Source organism: Mytilus trossulus, chromosome 4, assembly GCF_036588685.1.
Source record: "Mytilus trossulus isolate FHL-02 chromosome 4, PNRI_Mtr1.1.1.hap1, whole genome shotgun sequence".
NCBI classification, from domain to species: Eukaryota; Metazoa; Mollusca; class Bivalvia; order Mytilida; family Mytilidae; genus Mytilus; species Mytilus trossulus.
The window spans coordinates 80,939,221-80,958,747 of NC_086376.1; the positions used below are offsets into that span (position 1 = coordinate 80,939,221).

At 29.6% G+C, this 19,527-nt stretch overlaps 1 protein-coding gene across 1 annotated transcript in view; it reads left to right on the top strand.

Annotated features, from left to right (window-relative positions):
* Positions 1–19,527, top strand: part of LOC134716103 (ADAM 17-like protease) — a 34,187-nt gene that overhangs the window by 2,167 nt on the left and 12,493 nt on the right. The window contains exons 2-14 of the mRNA XM_063578876.1: positions 1,991–2,120; positions 2,978–3,105; positions 3,829–3,917; positions 5,587–5,687; positions 6,001–6,089; positions 6,769–6,902; positions 7,599–7,685; positions 8,343–8,432; positions 9,312–9,450; positions 12,361–12,474; positions 13,040–13,045; positions 13,391–13,509; positions 19,406–19,475. Coding sequence (XP_063434946.1) covers positions 1,991–2,120; positions 2,978–3,105; positions 3,829–3,917; positions 5,587–5,687; positions 6,001–6,089; positions 6,769–6,902; positions 7,599–7,685; positions 8,343–8,432; positions 9,312–9,450; positions 12,361–12,474; positions 13,040–13,045; positions 13,391–13,509; positions 19,406–19,475 — 1,296 coding nt within the window. The remainder of the gene's footprint in view (positions 1–1,990; positions 2,121–2,977; positions 3,106–3,828; positions 3,918–5,586; positions 5,688–6,000; positions 6,090–6,768; positions 6,903–7,598; positions 7,686–8,342; positions 8,433–9,311; positions 9,451–12,360; positions 12,475–13,039; positions 13,046–13,390; positions 13,510–19,405; positions 19,476–19,527) is intronic.

Genomic DNA, 19,527 nt, shown 5'->3' on the forward strand with positions numbered 1-19,527 from the left:
AGTTGCCTCCAGTAAATTTTCAATCCATTTATTGCATTAAAAACGTCATGATCCTTTCCAAATAACTTGTCAAACATCGTTTATTTTTGTAAGTTTTCTTGCAATCGTCCGCCATTGACCGATTTCTAAACTACGGATCGGAAATGGACCAGCTATGACCGAAATCCGTATTTTTACAAAAATTACTACGGACGCACGGATGGAACAGCTGACAGAAGAATATTGATCCCAAAAGGGAAAAATTACGCATTCCACACGCATTAAAAGATTTTGGTTACATCTTAATAGACTCATCATTGATTGGTGTATATCATTCCCTATAATTTAAATGGATTGTTGTAAACTATTGTAAAGTTGCTTAACTCTTAGACTATAACACTAATGTCAATATATTATGGCCCAGCTTACCTTTATATATCTTTTGATGAGAAACACTGAATTTCATACACAAGCTAGTTTTTTAATTAAATTGTAATTCTTATTTTATAATTTCTTTACCTTTTGAAAAAAAAAATTTTTTTTTAGTGCTTGATATTTAGTTGGTAGTTTCTCACAACGCTCTTAGTAAAATTTAAACAACTTTTAATTTGAAATGTTACTTTAATTGAATACTCAGATAAAAATTGAACAATATAAAAAGAACATTATTTACAAATGACCGTTTATACTACAGTAAAATCCAAACATTGTAACGCACCGCACGAATGACCACTTCTCATTCAAATCTCACCACTTCTCCCTATCAGTTTCAAAAAGAGAAGTCACTTCTCCCTATGATTCTGAAGTAGTGTGAGCCCTGGGCCCTTTAATTTGGAAAATAAAAATATTGTATTGTATTGTATTGTATTGTATTGTCATAAATGGAAAAATTACAAAAAAAATTTGTTTCTGTTCTTTAACTTAAGTTTGCTCAACCGAATATTATTAAACCTTGGGGGGTTCCGATCCAAAATCCCGCTTACTGTTTTGTCAGATTCTTGTTTCCCGCTTACACTATGTACATAAGCAATTCCCATTTTTTTGTCATTTCCTGAGTCCCACTAGACCTCATTTTCCATTTTCACGACACAATTATTTGACTTTCTGTTTCATGTGTCATGCTTAAAAAAAGTCGGCAATCCCACGTCACGCTTAGACCCCAATGAGATCCACCCTATACACCTACATTTCATGGAACTCATAGATTTATTGTAAATTACACAATGGCAGGTCCTTGATATTCGTTAACTTTATCCCTTGTTAACACTCAGGATGATTTAAAAAATATCATGGCCCAGTATTTATATTTTTTTTTTAGTACATTTGTAATTTGACATTTTGAATACAAAAGTCTCTCTGACAATGTCTGAAATGTACCCTCTACAATGTAGAAGCATGTACTGTTCTGTTATAATTTCACCACCTTTGCAGATTTCACAAATTCTATGACCACTAGACAATTTTAAATATCTTGTCTTTTCAAGGTAAGGTTATTTTATGAGCACTTTCTATTAATTTACATAATAAAAGGATCTATCTGATCTATTTCTTAAAGCATCAACTTAATCTGTATGTTCAATCATTATGTAAACGATCAATTTTAATTTTAGAAATGCTGAAGTATTTGCTCTTGAAAACCCTGGTCAGTTATTCTTCGTTTTATAAAACCAAAAAGGGTTTAATAGTTAAATAAAATAAAATAAATTTTAGTCACAAGTTGAAATTATAGAAAAAGCAGTTTCCTTCAATGTGTCATTATTAACTTTATGTCAACTTAGACTTTAAAATAAAATACAGAAATGTCTAAATGATTTGTTAAACAAGAAGTCAACTGGTCACCCACTCACAGACCCTTGTGCATTGTTGAAGCATTGCACCCGCTTTTTATTTTATTTTACTTTTAGGTGTCTAAATTTGTTTTTTGTACATTAAAATTTCTTTAATTTGTCAAATCAAACTCACATGTATACTACTGGTATTTTGGGAATGGACTTTCTATCTTCTTTTTTAGCTGATATATCAAGTAATTTGGACTATTTTGAGACCCTGAAGACAGTTGATATAAATAAGCGTGTAAGACGAAGTGTGGATCCACACCCTAGTTCTCATCTGCATGAAATTTGGTTCTCATCTTTAGGAAGGTACGTGTTTGCTTTGACATGAACACATGTTGTAAATTCTCTGGATTTGTAATTTTTATTTTTTTTAGTGAATGGTTAACCTGAACAAATGCTGAACCACAAATTCAATAGAATTAGTGCATAGATTCAAAATATCCTTTTTATTATGTATCTATATATTTAAAGTACATTTTCCTTTTCAATCCACAAGAACTGTTGTCCATTTAAATGAATCTTAAATGAATTTCCTTTTTTTTTTTTATTTACTAAAAAAATGATTTGTAATGATTTTAGAAAATTATACAAATGAAAATGATATAGATGACAAAATATATATTTCAGTAAGCAGTAAAAAGAAGTAATATATTTATATCCTATCTGTATTATAATGCAAACATTGTAAATGTATGTGCAAAGTTCAAGTTTGGTACACTTACAATGAACCATTTACAAAAAGGACTAAGTAGATATGTATACATGTGTAATATTACCTTGATTGCCAATGAGACAACTATTCAATAGAATCCAAATGGCATGGTTGTAAACAACTTAGGTCACCTTATAATTCAACATAGACCCATGCTGTATGGTCACCAATGCAATAAAGTCCTGCCATGACAAAATGAGAAATAATGTATTTTTAGAGTTACAATGAGATTCTTCATGATAGTTATCATACATTATTCTAAATTTTAAATATTTAAAATCATATCACTATAACTTGTAATACCCAATCACTTTGCAACTTAAAAAAAAATCATAATAAGGAAATCCAATCACTCTGCAACTTAAAAAATGTAACAATGTAAGGAAATAATTATTAAGAAAATTTGATTGTACTATGTACAAATGGTGAACACATTTGTTTTCTTCTTCAGAAATTTTCATTTGTATGTGAAGCAAACGAAAGTTGTTTCTGATGATTTCAAAGCTGTGGTAAGCAGTAATGGAGTGGAGAGACCACTTGATATTGACACTGGAAACTTTTATACTGGTACCTTGAAGGGTGAGTTGAAGATGTTGGTACCCAATATGCCCATGTGCTGTAAACAGTTTAAATTTGGACTTTTAACTTGTTTGTTTAAAAAAAAACATGCATGCGTTACCTTTCATTAGGCTATTAATGAGATTTTCACAATGATTCTTGTTCTTTTAGTAAATGTTTTTGCACGAGAGAAGATTATTTTAATGATTCCTTGATTTTCTAAATTATGTCAACCAAAAAACTGAAAATATTGCTTGAAGAAAAACATTTAATTATGAAATTTAGTAGACTACAGTTTAAAACTGTTACCTATGTACAACTTGAGAGGTATAGCGAAAGATTCAGTTTGAATCTACTCTTATTTAAGATATACATTGTATGAACATCAAATTGAGAATGGAAATAGTGAAAGTATCAAAGAGAAAAAAAACTCAACCAAAGAGCCAGTGGCTGTTCAGAATTTTGCTTGTACCTGTACATGTAATCTTCTTATCCATTCATCTATTTCCAAAAAAGGATTAATTTTGTTATCAAATTTTTATGCATAACAAATACAAAAAATGTTTTGCTTTTCTGATTTCATAAATCAATTTAGTGTCAGACAATTCTGAAGGCGACATATGCACAATGCTCTATTTGACAGGAGTAATTATTACATGCTATATGCTTTGTTTTGATTTTTTTTTACTATCAGCTGGTGTTATGTCGATTTGATGATTAACCCTTTTTCAACTGATTTTTCAGGTGATTCAGAGTCAGAAGTACAGTTACATTGGGAGAGAAATGATTTACATGCAACCATAAGAAGTCCTCATGATACCATTTACATAGAGGTAATGGAACTAATCAAACTGGAAAACGTGGAAGACAAAACTTCACCATTTATGATAAAAAAATCAGTTAGAAGATATATGATATGATATATGTGGAATACAATTTATAATAAAATATTTTTTTTAGTATTTTTAGCTAGATCATGTAGATAATGCTATAGAATTAGGGGCAGCTGTGAACCAAAGTTTAAAATGCAGCTTTCCTCGACTCTAAAGTTCTGACAATCATTAAGTGTATGAACAGTAGGCTGCCCTTTCCCGAGTGGCGCCCTGTGCCCTTTTTACAGTTTCCAGGGTGCCCTGCCTTTTTTGAAGATCGATTGTATATTAATTTGTTCGTATTGATATGATATACTAATTACTAAATTTTACCTGGGGAAAAGTTTATGGCTTTGTTTACGACCCCAAGCTAATCAATGGTTACAACTGGTGTCATTATCTGTTGTTATAGATAATCCGTTTATCAGATGGGTCATTAATGATCATCAACATTAATTCATTCAAATAGAATCGGTCAGTCAGCAATTATCTTTGAAGAAATGTGCATACAACAACTTGGGCACATGTTTATCGTAGTTTCATGAAGGAAACATAATGACAGAAAGTTGAAAACCATAATAAACTCGTTGAAGACATTGTTTTACTTGTTTTCCGTGAAATAAATAGAAAATTCAAACGTATTTGTCATTGACTGCCTTCATTTTTGATACGAAAATAACAAAATCGGCCGCCATATTGTGATCCTATTTACATCCTATTTACGTACTCTTTATAATCCTCCGAAGATGGACCACACCTGAATAAAGAAAGATAACTCAATCTGATTTTTTCCTAGAATTGAGTAACCCATTTACATATTCTAAAATATGTGTATATACTTCTTGCTTAAGAATATATATGTTAAATTAGGTATTTATTTTGAGTTATGGGAAAAGTTAAAGAGGGTCTTAGTAGCAGTGTTGGTAGGGTGCCTTGGTCATCTTTTTCTGTATTCTTTATCTTTGATACAATTTTTCACTGTTGCTATATATCCTAAACTTGTGCATTTACTGAGCACAGCTGTTTTGTGCTGTATTGCCATTAAGCACAGCAGGGGAAGAAAGGTGAAACTTGTAAAATGTAGCAGACCATAGAAACAGAATGAAAAAGGTCACCTTTCAAAACATACTGCTACAACTGTGCCAAGCAATGATAAAAAAACTTATGTGACAAGCTGCTTGACAAAGTTTTTCAGCCTCAAAAGTAGAAAGATAGAGTTCTATATGGGCTAATGATGTTGTTCTTGTATAACCTGTGATTTAACGAATAAACACAATGTTTGATTAACATCTTTTATTAAAATATGCCCTTTTCATATTATCATATCGCGCGTTAAATGCCCTTTTTCAGGATTGGCACCCTACCCTTTTGAAATCCTTGCTGGAACACTGTAAGGGATAAGCCTACCCTAGATTAGAACTATGGCACACTAATTTACATTGTCTCAGTGGATTGGTTAAATTTTGCATTCAAATATATATTTTAGAAACTTAATAGTTATAGGTTTGATAATGCAATGCTCTAACTGTCTGACATCTATTAAATAAAAGTGTGTTTATATAGACAATAGTTGATAATGTTTGTTAACAGATATATATATATATACATAACTGTAATTATATTCTTTAAGCCATCTTGGAGACACATTCCAGAGTCTGGTAATCATTCAATGATTGTCTACAGACATACAGACCTCAAATGGAAGCCAGAGGACTATACTGCTGGAAAAAGGTATCAAGACTCATGATTGTAATGTGTTTCCTAGAGAAAATATATACTGTATCTCAATTCTAAAAAATTTGAAATCTAACTCATATGTTTAAATTATGCTTTGTTAATTTGGATTTTTTCAAACCAATTTTATGGTGTAGACAGAAAAAAACCTATGTTTACCTCACTCAAATTAAATTTACAAATGTAATAAAATACATCAATTTTGCTTGAATAATTAAAATTATTTAATTGTTATATGTATAATTCATTTTTATTTGAACTCAGATTCTCTTAATATTGTTTATCCTATACTTCTTGTTTTTGTATGTAGAGAAAGCTTTTGTAAAACCAAGGATCTTAGAGAGAACCAAGATGAAGAACTGGATGATGATATCAAATTGTTTGACAATGATGATGAAGGTAATAACAATAATGGTCTGACCTTATGTATCCAACATGACCTTGGGACTAAAAAAGAATGTATATAATTCACATATGTGTTTTTGGCAAGTAAGGATGTTAAAGAATTTTAATGTGTGTGTACGAGGGGTGCACTTTAAAATGACTTCAAGCAGCCATAAAATTGTATATGTAATTTTGAAAACTTCTTTCGAAAAAAACAAATGTTGATCAGTTCATTTTGTAAATGTCTTTTGTTTCTGGAGTATTATTTAGTTGGAAGACTGTATTTTAACATACATAGCAAGGGGTTATTTTCTTAAAGTGAATGCATGTTGATTAGAAAAATAATCATTATCAATATGATTTAACACACCATAAATTTGAAAATCATTTGGATTGAAACACCTAAGTCATTTTGTCATTTTATTATTTTTTGAGTTTGTTATTATTTAGCAGTATTACAAAAGTTGAATAGTTTAGTTTGAGTGTGTTGTAATAATGTGGTGTACAATGAGCATTTGTTAGATCACAAATTTCACTAATATATGAATGCAATGGAGCAATCCCCAGTGTTGCTGCAATATAGCCTTTTATGCTGTCAGAGGTGTCTTAAAAAACCCATCAATTAATCAATTAAAACCTGATTACATTTTAGAAGTTGTAGTAAATCTCACACTAATGTTTTTGTTTTTTTCAGGCCATGTTAGAAAGAAAAGACAAACTTATCCACATGTTGGATCACACACAATGTGTGGACTGCTTGCAGTAGCTGATTATTACTTCTTCAAAGAGATTGGACGCAGTGATAAGAGAGTCACAGGAGAATATCTTGTATGTATTGATCTTAATCTCAAAATCTACATTGTCAAGCAAATATTGCAAAAAAATTTTTGTCCTTAGAAATGAGTTCAGCCAAAAGGCTTAAGTCCTTCTGTTACCTTGTAGAACCTGCTGAATACTGTAAACCAAATTATTTTAGCTAATACTTTATTCCGCGTTTTACCCTTTCAAGTCTATTTCGCGAATATTTAATTTCACGATATTTCTAATTTCTAGATATAGTTTAATAAGGAAAGATCTAAGTTTTACATATTCACGACGATTTATATTCGCTTTATTTTTCTACTCGTGAAAGTCGCTAAAATAAATCGCTTGTGAAAATAAGTTGGTTTACAGTACTCAAGAATGACAATGAAATAGGTTTAGATTTCTGTAAAATAATCTTTGAGATATCTTTGATTCCTATAAATATTTGAATGAACACATAAGCATGTGACAAGTAAGGCATGGAATCATTGTTTTTATACACTATCAAAGAAATGCTTATATTACTTGATTTCCTTAAACAATCAATGTAATTAAAGACCATCACTGAAAAGTTTCTGGCACAAACACATCATCGTTTATTCATGCATAAGCAAACGGCTTGGTTAACCTAGTTTAAAAAAAACAAAACATTTTTGTAAATATTCTATAATTATTTTCATTTTTTTTCTGTATAATGTTGTTATATTTTATTTATTATAGATTGGAATGATAGGAAGAGTGAATAATATCTACCAGAAAACAGTCTGGGGTGAAGGAGTTACTAATTTAGGATTTCAAATGAAAGAGGTATTTAAAATTATCCTACTGTAGAAGAAAGAGTTTCGCTGACTTTAATAAATGTAATAACAAAATTGAAAGAAATACATAAATACCAATTTAAAAGTAGTGATTACATTAGAAAATGTATTTAAGTGAATGACATTTTTCCTTTAGGCTCATTAATTCAGAAACCTTTTTTTATGTATTGTTGTTTAACCTAAATGTACAACAGTGTCCTTTAGATTACCAATGAGACAGCTCTCCAATAGAGAACAACGAAACTAAAGGTCACTGTATGTCCTACAACAATGAGCACAACCCAAACCGCAAAGAAATTTATAACCCCCCTGCTGAAGTAACAAATAGAAAACAATAAAAATATATAAACTAATGGCCTGATTTAATGTAGAAAACAATTAAAAAAAAAACAAATATGACTTGAGACAGGTACCTACAGAATAGGGCAGTGTTAAGTATGTATGCTGCATGAGTCATTTTATATGATTGTTCACTGTTGGACACTTTCTTATATCAATTAAACAACAAAACATCTATTGTAAAATTGAAATTTCACTGTAAAATAGTTGTCAGAAAAGAAAGGATGCTGACTTGTGTTAATACCTCGATTAACAGTATAAAATAAACCACAAAAGCAGATTAAGTTACATAATTATTGTATTATAGATGAAGGTCCACGACACTTTAGAAGATCCATCTGTAGGAGACCACTACAACATGCCACTTAGACCCAATGATATGGATGCTGTGTTAGATGTAGGTATTTTTTATTTCACTTATTTATAACTTCACACATTATTTTTGCCTTTTTTTTATTTGTGGGCCACTGATGAACCTTTTGTAGCTGAAACTTCTAGCGTACAAAGCTTTATTCTTTGTAGTTTAGTTACAATTATTGGGCCAATGCTACTGCGGGTAGAAGTTATTGTGGGTATCACCAGCCTAAAAATCATCACTTCTGTGTTGACATGAGTTATCATTAAAGTGTTCATTACTTCATATATCTGTTAACAAAACTTTGAATTGTTCAAATATTAAGAATTTTCTATCCTAGGAATAGACAAACTGAGTTATATTTGGCAAAAAATTTCAAATTTCTGGGTCCTCAATACTCTTCAACTTCACACTTAATTTGGTCTTTTTAACTTTTATGAAGTGAGTTTCCCTTATGAGTCTTTTGTAGACAAACATGCATCTGGTGAACAAAGTTTTGATCCTGTTATATATCATGTGGTGATTATAGGGTGTAAGCAAAAGAGAACATGTTCTACATACCAAAATGATATGGGCACTGTCTTATTATATGTGTAAGGAGAATAAATACAGCTTTAAAAACCAGGAAAATAGTAACAAGTGAGCTGGGGTTTTTTAAAAGAAAAATATAATTTAATATTCATGAAAGCTAAATGAAAAAAATCCATTTTGATAAAGCAGTCAAGTTTGTTTATTGCCACATATATGCGTTTTAAAGTCAGACAGATAGTTTAAAGAAATCTATTGGTTTATTTTATAATTAATTTTCAATAAAAATGAACATAATAAATGAAATTGTAGGAAAATGGTATTAAACTATTACGTGTTCATATTATTAAACATGAATTTCTAATTTGTATTGTCTGTTTTATATGTTTTCAGTGGTTTGGAGTGGATCATAAAAAAATGACCAAATTCTGTCTTGGACATCTATTTACATACCAACAATTTAGAGGAAAATTAGGTTTGGCATACATTGGTTCCTGGAGGAATACAGATCCTGGTGGAATATGTTCTTTTGGTAAGAGTGGTCAGAATAAAGTTATTTGTTCCACCTAACAAAAGTTTCACTATAAAATTTGTTTTAAACAATGTCATAATATCTGTTACTGTTGGAACAAATATTCTTTGCGATATATTCCATTAGCAACAAATACTGTATTAATTATTCAAATGGAAATAATATTACAGAAAACTTATTCCATTTGGAACTTATATTAGAAAATAACTTCTTTTTTGTGTCAAAACTAACTATAATTTAAAACCATTTCTGTTAAGGAGAAATTAATCTGGGTCAATATCTCAAACAGCCTAAGAGTTACAAATACAATTATGATTTTGTAACAAAAAAAGCTGTCAATATTGGTATTCAGACATGCTGCTACTTTATGTATATTAAGAAAAAATTAAGTTAACAACTCTTGCTGATATATATAAATATAATAAAGATGCAAAAACTAAAGAGTTTTTAGATGTTAGCAACAATATAAATTTCCAGAGCACATTATTGTACGCAAATTAGCTGTTCATTCAGTTATTGCTAAATTGCAAAAAAAAAATCAATGTATTCCTAAAATGAAAACCATATATATATTAGAAAATGTCTTAATTTCAAAATGAGTCATCACACATGAACAAGTTTTAGATATATATCAAGGAGTAAAAGAAAATGTTTTTATTAACACCCTTCCTGAAATGAATTGAATTTATTGACCTATCTATTGAATATTTTGTTGTTCAACTTAATGTAGTGTTGTTTTATGTTTATTTACCCTTACATTTGTTTTAATGTTTGTGTTTCAACGAGTTTTGATAATGGAAAATTAAATTATAAATGTACCTTAAAATGCTTACAATTTGAAATATTCAATACAAGAGCAAATATCTTGGACAATTTTCCTCTTAATTTACATTATATGTTAGACCTCTTTACATTGTGGATACACAGTGTTCATAAATAAAAAAATTTCACCAAGTTCAGCACTGGTTATTCTAAATAAAAAAAAACACTGAAGAATTATATTCTTCTGTTTCTTCATGCTACAGTGAGTTTTTTTTTTAATAAGGGGAAAATGAAATATTGATTTTGACAAGACAATCCGTTAGATATCTAGAAGAAATGTTTTCAAAGACAAGAGATTTTCCAATTAATATCTAGTTACACTTGTAATTTTATATTCAAGATCCTGATATTTTTTTGTAAATAACACTTAATCAGTCTTCAAAATATATTTTGATCACTACTAGCAGTATACATTCTGAGTTTGATCCTATTAGAAGATTTATTGTTTGACTTTTCTGTTTTATTATTGTAGTAATTAAACTACTTTTAGGATGTTTTGGTCACTGGCCTCTTCAGTTTCTTTAAAAGTTTTCTTTTTAACTACATGGTAGACATTTATTGTTTTGAATATGCATGTAATATTTGCTGCTGTGTATTTTTCAGTGGCAAGATGTAAGTTCATAGATATATATATTTTTTGACGATATTTGTATTGGCTTATTTTATGGTCTGTTTCGAGCAAAATTTAAGAAAATATAAAGCATGTATTAGTCATGTTTATCATATATATATGTATATAACAGTTTTTGTTTTTTAATATTGAATTGATATGGATGCTGATTTTCTGTTTTATTTTTGCATGAATTTTTAGAAGGAAATTATTTGTCAATGTTTAGTATTATTAGTTGTAATGCATTATAAGATGATATTTTTTCAGCTTCATTTTATATGCTTGGCAGATAAATTATGCGGGAAAGTTTTATCTGGCTTTAATTCTTTCTGTTTCGATATATCATTGTTTCTATATCTCTTTCCATTGGAACAGCTAGAAGGGAAATAAAATGCTATTTTAAGCATGTTTAAGCAATCTGAATCAAATCAGAAAAAAACAGAAAAAACAGAAATGCCATATACATCATAATAGAATATCTGAAAGGAGTTATCCAATAGAGCTCTCCATCTTTTAAAATCTGGAATAAATGTGGGTAATATGGTTGATCCATATTGATTGCAATGTTTTATTTTTTATTTCCCTTCATCAGTATGCTCATACCCAGAAAATCGAAAGCCGTCCATGTATGTCAAACTTAATAAAAACATTAGAAGCTTTGTTAAGTTGCATTTAAAATATAGATCCAGTATGTTAATTTTCAAGGTTCACAGATATTGAAACTGTATGCATTTGGTTCTGAGTAATATATTGTAGAAATGAATCATTATTGTGATCTGTTGACTTGCTTAAGAATAAGGGTTAAGCTTCAGGTTTTCAATTTCATATTAACTTTGAATGAATGACTGAATGAACGACTATTGGTACTTAATTTGCAAGAAGCATACCCATGCTTTAGACCTTGGAAAATTATTTTATGTTCTTAATGTTGAGGATTCATGTTTAAATCTTGCATGCAATGGTATTTTAGTTAGAAAAATGCAACTATGCAATCCCAGGTTTACTGCAATATATGCATCTTCACTAACATGAATTGGTAAAAGTGAGATAATATTCAAAACACTGTACCAATAGTTCCATATAAGGCTTCAGATGGTATCTTAATAGTGATACCCAATACATCATTTCATATGTGTTTCAATTATATTATACAGTATTAGGGGGTAATGAAAGTATTTCATGTCATAAAGCATAGGTTAATTTTATCTATTGTCCTATTATTATAGGTATTCTTTAGATTTTTCTATGCTTGATATTTCTCTAATGACTTTATTGAATCAAATTGCAGAATTGTTATTTTAGATAGCAAGGTGTTGCTGTAGAAAACAAATTGTTGTAAATTAGTTGTACTGTGAATTTTTTATTTTATTTTATATGAAAATATATTTTTTTTAAAAAGAGTCTTTGTTTCCCAATTATAATTAAATTTAAAAAAAATGCTATTTCATGATTTCATGAATATGTACTTATATTAACAGCTGCGTATATTGGAACTGGACAGAAAATTGCAGTGAACACTGGTGTTAGTAGTTTCCAGAATCCTGGAGGGTCTAGAGCTTTGGCTGCTCAGGCTTTGATAACTGTATCACACGGTTAGTAGAGAAATTGTCAAATATCTTGAAATGGTCTTTTTTAGGTAACCTCAAAACCAAAAGATCTGGCCTTGAAGGCATAAAACTTTGCTCAGTGCTCGCAGCACAAAAATCATGCTCGAAACATGAAATCCAGCAATTTGATTGGTTAATTTTCGAGTCTGAGTACAAAAATCATGCTCGAAAGTTTTATGACCGTGAGGCCAGGAAGCCATATTATTTTACATAAGACATTAGTCTTTTCATGCCCTGCCTTAACAGTATTCAACATTGTCCCATATCATATTTTTTGTTGGATAGTTTAACATGAAGTTGTAGTGACATTAATTTTAAACTTAGTACATGGGATTCTTATAATGTGAACCTTTTAAATTATTATAAGTATGTAACTGAAATTTAATAAACTATGTAACATGTAATTCACCTTTAGACTATGATGCACAAGCTGAAATAAAAATAGATTTTGATGATTTATACAATATATAAATATCTTTTAATTTATGTGGTAAAAATGTTTGTTTTTCATATCATTGACCTGATTGTTGCTGTAATGATGGAAACACAGAGCTAGGTATGTAAATAGTATTATTGCATAACATTAAGTTCATCTATTTTGAGAATGCATGTAACATTTGCCACTGGGCAATTAGCACCAACACCAATAATTTAACTGATAATTTTCAAAAGTTTGCAGAATCACATCAGTGTTAAAAACTTTTGAAATCCAATTTTTTTTTACCTGACAGTAAAAAGTAAAGTAAAAAGAATGTAGTAGAGACAATGAATTAAATACTTGCCTTATAGTGACCTTGAAGATCAGTTATCTCATTAATTTGTTGCTGCCTCATCACTTTTGACTCACGCCTCCATAATTCATATATATTGAGCACATTTTCATTATTGACATGTTTTACAGGACACAACTGGGGCAGTGAACATGATCCTGATTCTAGTGAATGTGCACCAGATGTCAGCAGTAATGGAAAATATATCATGTACTATATGGCTACTACAGGATATGATGCCAATAATCAGGTAAGGGTTAAAAACTTCAAAATTTCAAAAATCCCTCTTTAACCAAGGTTTTACTTTCTGTGAGTAATTTTGCAGACCACAATTTTAAGGATCCAGGCGAATTCAATTTGTCTTTAATCCACGAAAATGGTAATTTTTGAAATCTCAAGAAGAGATTTTATATGAATTTATAGGGTTAAATATACTTACCATGAAATTACATTTATATATATAGAATATGTTTGCTTTCACAACATGTTCTCATCGCAATTACCTAGGTGATTAAAAATTACATCCATGAGATGTACTCACCTACGTCATAGTTCACCTGTGTAACATACACTAGCTTTAGTTTTAATTTGTCGTTTAATTGAATAATTTCAATTAAGTGAACAAAAAACTGAATTTATTCCAGGGGTGGTGGTGGATTGTGGTAAGTATATTTAACCCTATAAATTCATATAAAATCTCTTCTTGAGATTTCAAAAATTACCATTTTATATGAATTTGGTTAAATATACTTACCATGAAATTACATTTATATATATAGAATATTTACTGATTAACAAGCAGTATTTCATTTGGTGGAGGATAAATTCTCTCACACACATACAATTTCAACATATAAAAAATTATGTGAAATTTTTTAAAGTAACTCCATTAAATTTTGTAAAATACGGATATTAGTAAAAACCGAAATTACTGAATTTATTATACAATGAAGCTATGCTGCATAACTATATGTATATCAATGGCAAACTTTGCAGATTGTATAAATACAAGTATGCAAAATTAATAGACTTGATGTAGAGTTGTCTCAATGGCACTCACATGTATATATATACCCCATCTTTCTATATCTGATAGATAAATAATCTGCAGGTCAGTATAGAAATAATTATATTAAAGCTCCTTCATTATGAGCTAAATGTGTTGAAATATTGATGCAACAGTAAATAAGCATTTATTTCTGAATAGGTTGTTCTTGTTGCTTGTACAAATCGACAAGAACTAATCCAACCTTAATTTCATTAATTCCACTTTGAAACTTAAGTTTATTTGGAAACATTATTACCTTTCCATTGTTTTCTCTATATTAATATAATAACATATAATATATGATTGCTGTCGTCTTTTGATAACCTGATCAATATCACATCTTTCGAAATAAATTCTTTTCTACTTAATTAAAGAATTATAATCAAGTAAAATATACTTTGTAAATAGGTGTCCTTAATACAATCAAAGTTTATTAAAGACTCAAACCAAAGTTGTTTCATGATTATGCTAAATCTGGATAAATCTTTAAACTTTTTTTTTTTAAGTTATAGTCCCTGAAAATTTGCTTCTCTGCTAGATATACTACTTTTAATATTTTATAGATTTAGAATAAAATATTTTCATCAAGAGAAGTCTTGTACTATTGTCATATTGTATAATGACAATTCTCTAAACTGACTAAATTTTAAAAATCTGATAAAATTTCTATGAGTGATAGAACCTTTGAATACAATGTCTACCATTTCAACCATGAACAATATTTTAGTTTTGTATTGGACTACTCAAGTGTAAAAATACAGAAATGGACAAATCAGTGGAAAAGTTTCAGTATAAATGTTTCCATTGATATACTACTTCCACAGAATATTTGGATGTTGAGCTGAATTAAAGCCATGATTGTTGTCCTTATAAATCCAAAAAGAATGCTAACAGATGATTTTCTCCAGCTATGAAAAATCTGTCTAAAATAAAATGTTTTGATATTTCTAATTAACATTTCACAACGGTTAACTTTCTAGAATATCTTGCCATGTATAGTTCCAAATTTAAGGAAACAAAAATTTGACATAATGAACAACTCTTGTATGTTGCTCTTGACAATTGTTTATATTAATTTCAGAAATTATTTCGCTATCAGAAATACTAAAATGCAACTTGTCAAATATTGTTCTATAGTTGTATTTAAAGAAAAACACTTGTTTGGCAATATGGAAAACACTTGTACTAACTTGCAGTATTCTTAAGTGTTCTTAGTTATTTCAGAAATGGTTTCACTATCAAAAATGCTCATTTTATTTCTGTCTTGGTTCACCTCATCTGAATCCTATACATTCTGATATGATTCAATATATATCAACCAAACAGCTTTTGGTATATCATTTGGTTAACTTAGTCACTGAGAAGAAATTTGCATTTGTCCCCAAATTTGGCAAAAACAAAATTAATGTGATTTAAATAATCACATCTTTCAAAACAATATTGAATCAAAATTCAAAGTAATTGTTTAAAATAAACACATTTCAATTTTGTGTAGCATATTCTTGTATGAGATACTAACTCTATGCTATATATCTACAATGTATATCATTCTGGCTGGTAATATGGAAATTGAAAAGTGAATAATTACCATCAATTCCGAGATTAAAATCACATGCAATCGGAAAACCTTCCTGCATGTAGATAATACACAACTTGACTTTGACCAGACTAGATTTTTTGTAACTTTATGCTTATAATGAGCAAAAATAAAAATAAACAGTGACATTTTAATATTTAGGTATAATATTAAGAAAATGTCTTGCATTTGATTTGATATAATCATGGAATTATCATACTATATTTTACTTCCATGTACTATTCTTAGACTATTGAAAGCTATTTGCTAACTATTAATCAGTCTTTTGAATAAATTGCTTTTCCTATATTTTGCTGTTAGATTAACTGCTTCTACACTGGTGCTAAAATTTGAGAACCAATTGAAAAGTATATATATTATATGTTTATATTGGTACATCATGTGTTACTCCAAAAAAAACCTCTTCTTTTTTACTGCATCTCGTAAAGACTGACTAAAGGTTTATATAAAGAGCTGTATAATAGATAGTTTCAAATCTTGAGAACTACTTCAATTTCCTAGACCTGATGATGTCTAGCATTTTAAATAAATCCTGCATCCACAATGCTTTAAATCTTATTTATTTATTTACCAATATTTTACTAATTTTTGTACAAGATCTAAATTAATGATAATCTTGTTTCTATAAATCAGCATATTTGAGTCCTCTATACTTCAGAATTCTGAATCAATATTTAACACTAGGAAAAACAATGTGTAGCCATTGCATAAACTGTTGGGTTCTACCAATCTCACATTAAGAATAAAACAGACCCAATGAATGAATCCTTATAGCAGAAATTTGCCCATCTGTTGGCATTGCTTAGAAAACTTAAGATGTAAATTAAGGCATAATTTTCTATCTTTAAAAGAGCATCCAAACTCCTTTTGCTTTCATGATTGGAAGATATATGTATAATTTGACAGTGATTCCCATATAGTGAGGGTAAGATAGTCTCTTAAAAGTCTTACGTTATCACCTCTTTTTTTGTGTACTCAAAACAAAACAGAATTAGTACATATTATATTATATGCATTGGCAATGTACACTCTGAATTATGTAATCAATATACAAGCCATTACCTTGAATGAGTCTTTGTGAAATGCATCATGGCATCCCCTAAACTCTTTATTCAATAGACATTCTAATGTTTACATAAAAACATATAAAAGCCTTTGTTTACTTACTGCCGACAAAAATAAACAATTGGTTATAGCAGTTTATACTTATAATATTCATGTTCTTCTTGCCATAATTAAACTGACCATGAAATTTAATATTAGTAAAAAGAGTTGTCACAAGCGATCAACTGTATTTAGAACAGTGCTCCATTCTTACTGTCTCCATGTCTGTTAGAGCATTGTAGAATTATTTATCAGTAAAAAAAAATTATTAATATTTACAGCAATTTGCTGTTCTGGAAAAATATTTCAGGCTTCTAAGAATTACTGTCCTGATTTAAACTGGACATATTTAAAAGAAGTATGTATTGGTATGCTTAGAGTTTGAACTGCAATCACATGTGTATTGTACTAGATAACAATGTATTATTTTAGTGTCTTTAATATCTGTCTTGACTATTTCCAGACACTTGTTCAATATATTATCAATATGAGCAAATATGTTAATTGACTAAACTGTTGGTTCATCACAAAAAACAATGTGCAACCAAATATTAGCTATGCTTGTGTTGTTTTAAAATATAATAAAAGTAGACATAATGTTCCCTGGTTGGAAGGATGTCTAGAAAAGTCAGATAGACCTGGACTTAAATTCACTAGTCTGATTCTAATTTATTTTATTTGCAACAATCATCCACGTGCAATTCTATGCTCCATAAATATCAATGTGCAATCAATAAATAGTTATGATTTAATTTTATGTAAGATATCAAATCTGTATTTTATTAGAATGAATGAAACTTACAGATTCTAAATCATGCATGTTGTTCTAGTTCCTATGTTTCTTGTATGAAACATGTCAACATTAATCAAATAGACTTGGACAAAATCCCTATTCTATTTTTTAAATTCTATAGTGATCCATTGAGCAGTGATCCATTGAGCACGTTTTATTTTCAATAAATATGGTTCATGTTCCCTGAATGGAAGGTTAACCAAATAAACATCATCAGTTGTGGGCAAAATCCCTATTCTGATTGTTATGTATTTATCAACTGTTAAAACAGTATCACTGTTGGTCTACGCTCCCTGTATGGAACGTTTTCCCAATAAAACAATCAGAAATGGGCAGATTCCCTTTTCTGATTGAAATTTATTGAACCAATTGAGGTTCTAGTCACAATAGTGGTATACGCTCCCATACGGACGTTTTCCACATTAAAATAATCAGATCTGGTCAAAATACCTATTCTGATTTTAATATAGTTATGTGTTTACACAGTCTCGTGTACCAGGCGTACACGTAACAGACTGCAAATTGTAAACAATCGACTGAACCAATTGAGGTTCTAGTGACAATAGTGGTATACGCTCCCATACGGACGTTTTCCACATGAAAAACAATCAGATCTGGTCAAAATTCCTATTCTGATTTTAATATAGCGATGTGTTTACACAGTCTCGTGTACAGACTGCAAATTGTAAACAATCGACTTTATCCAAACTTTACACTCGACCCGTTTCGTAGCATTGCTCTAATGCAGTGAAAATCCGGTCACCTGAGCGTGAAAAAAGAAATAAACATCCGTTTAAATATATATCTTTTTAAAAACGTAGCACTCACGTAACATGTCCGATTTTGACAGCTAAATTCTGCTTTTCCTCGGACCCGATTTAATGTTTGAAAATGGCGGCTAAACAAAAGTCATTTTCTAAGTCGTCGTATTTCCAGACTCGTAAGCTGTAAAAATGACGAAAATGTGCATATCAGAAACTTGGCAGAAGCGCTGTATTCTGATTCACATTAAATTAATCGTATACCGATATTCCAAAAACAAATAATGTCTTTATAAAACATAAGGATTTTCAACAGTAAACTGTTAAAAATCCTTGCCGACGAGAAACATGCGTTCTCTTGAACGCAAAAATTAAAACTAAAGCTAGTGTATGTTACACAGGTGAACTATGACGTAGGTGAGTACATCTCATGGATGTAATTTTTAATCACCTAGGTAATTGCGATGAGAACATGTTGTGAAAGCAAACATATTCTATATATATAAATGTAATTTCATGGTAAGTATATTTAACCAAATTCATATAAAATTGGTACCCACAAAAAATAACAATTTATAAGATTTGATGAAATAAAGAGTCAGTCATTTACAGAAGGATGCACTACTTCTATTAACTCAATGTATTTTACAGTAGGTGGATTGATTTACTAGTACTTTTACATACATGTGGTAAGGTCATGGTCAGATTGGGTAGATTGGCCCTCAGTTCAACCAAAAGCTGCCACATGTTTGATTTAAGCTTTGGTGAACAATTGAAATGAATTTGGTTGAGTCCACATGAAAATATCTTTACACTAGCCCAACATTTGTTTTTATTTTGTAGATATTTTCTCCATGTAGTAAAAGGTTCATCTTTAAAGTGGTGTCAAAAAAAGGATTCAGCTGCTTTGATGGTAATACATGTAGTAATATTTGAAAAGGATTGTAATGTAAATTCAGAAATTA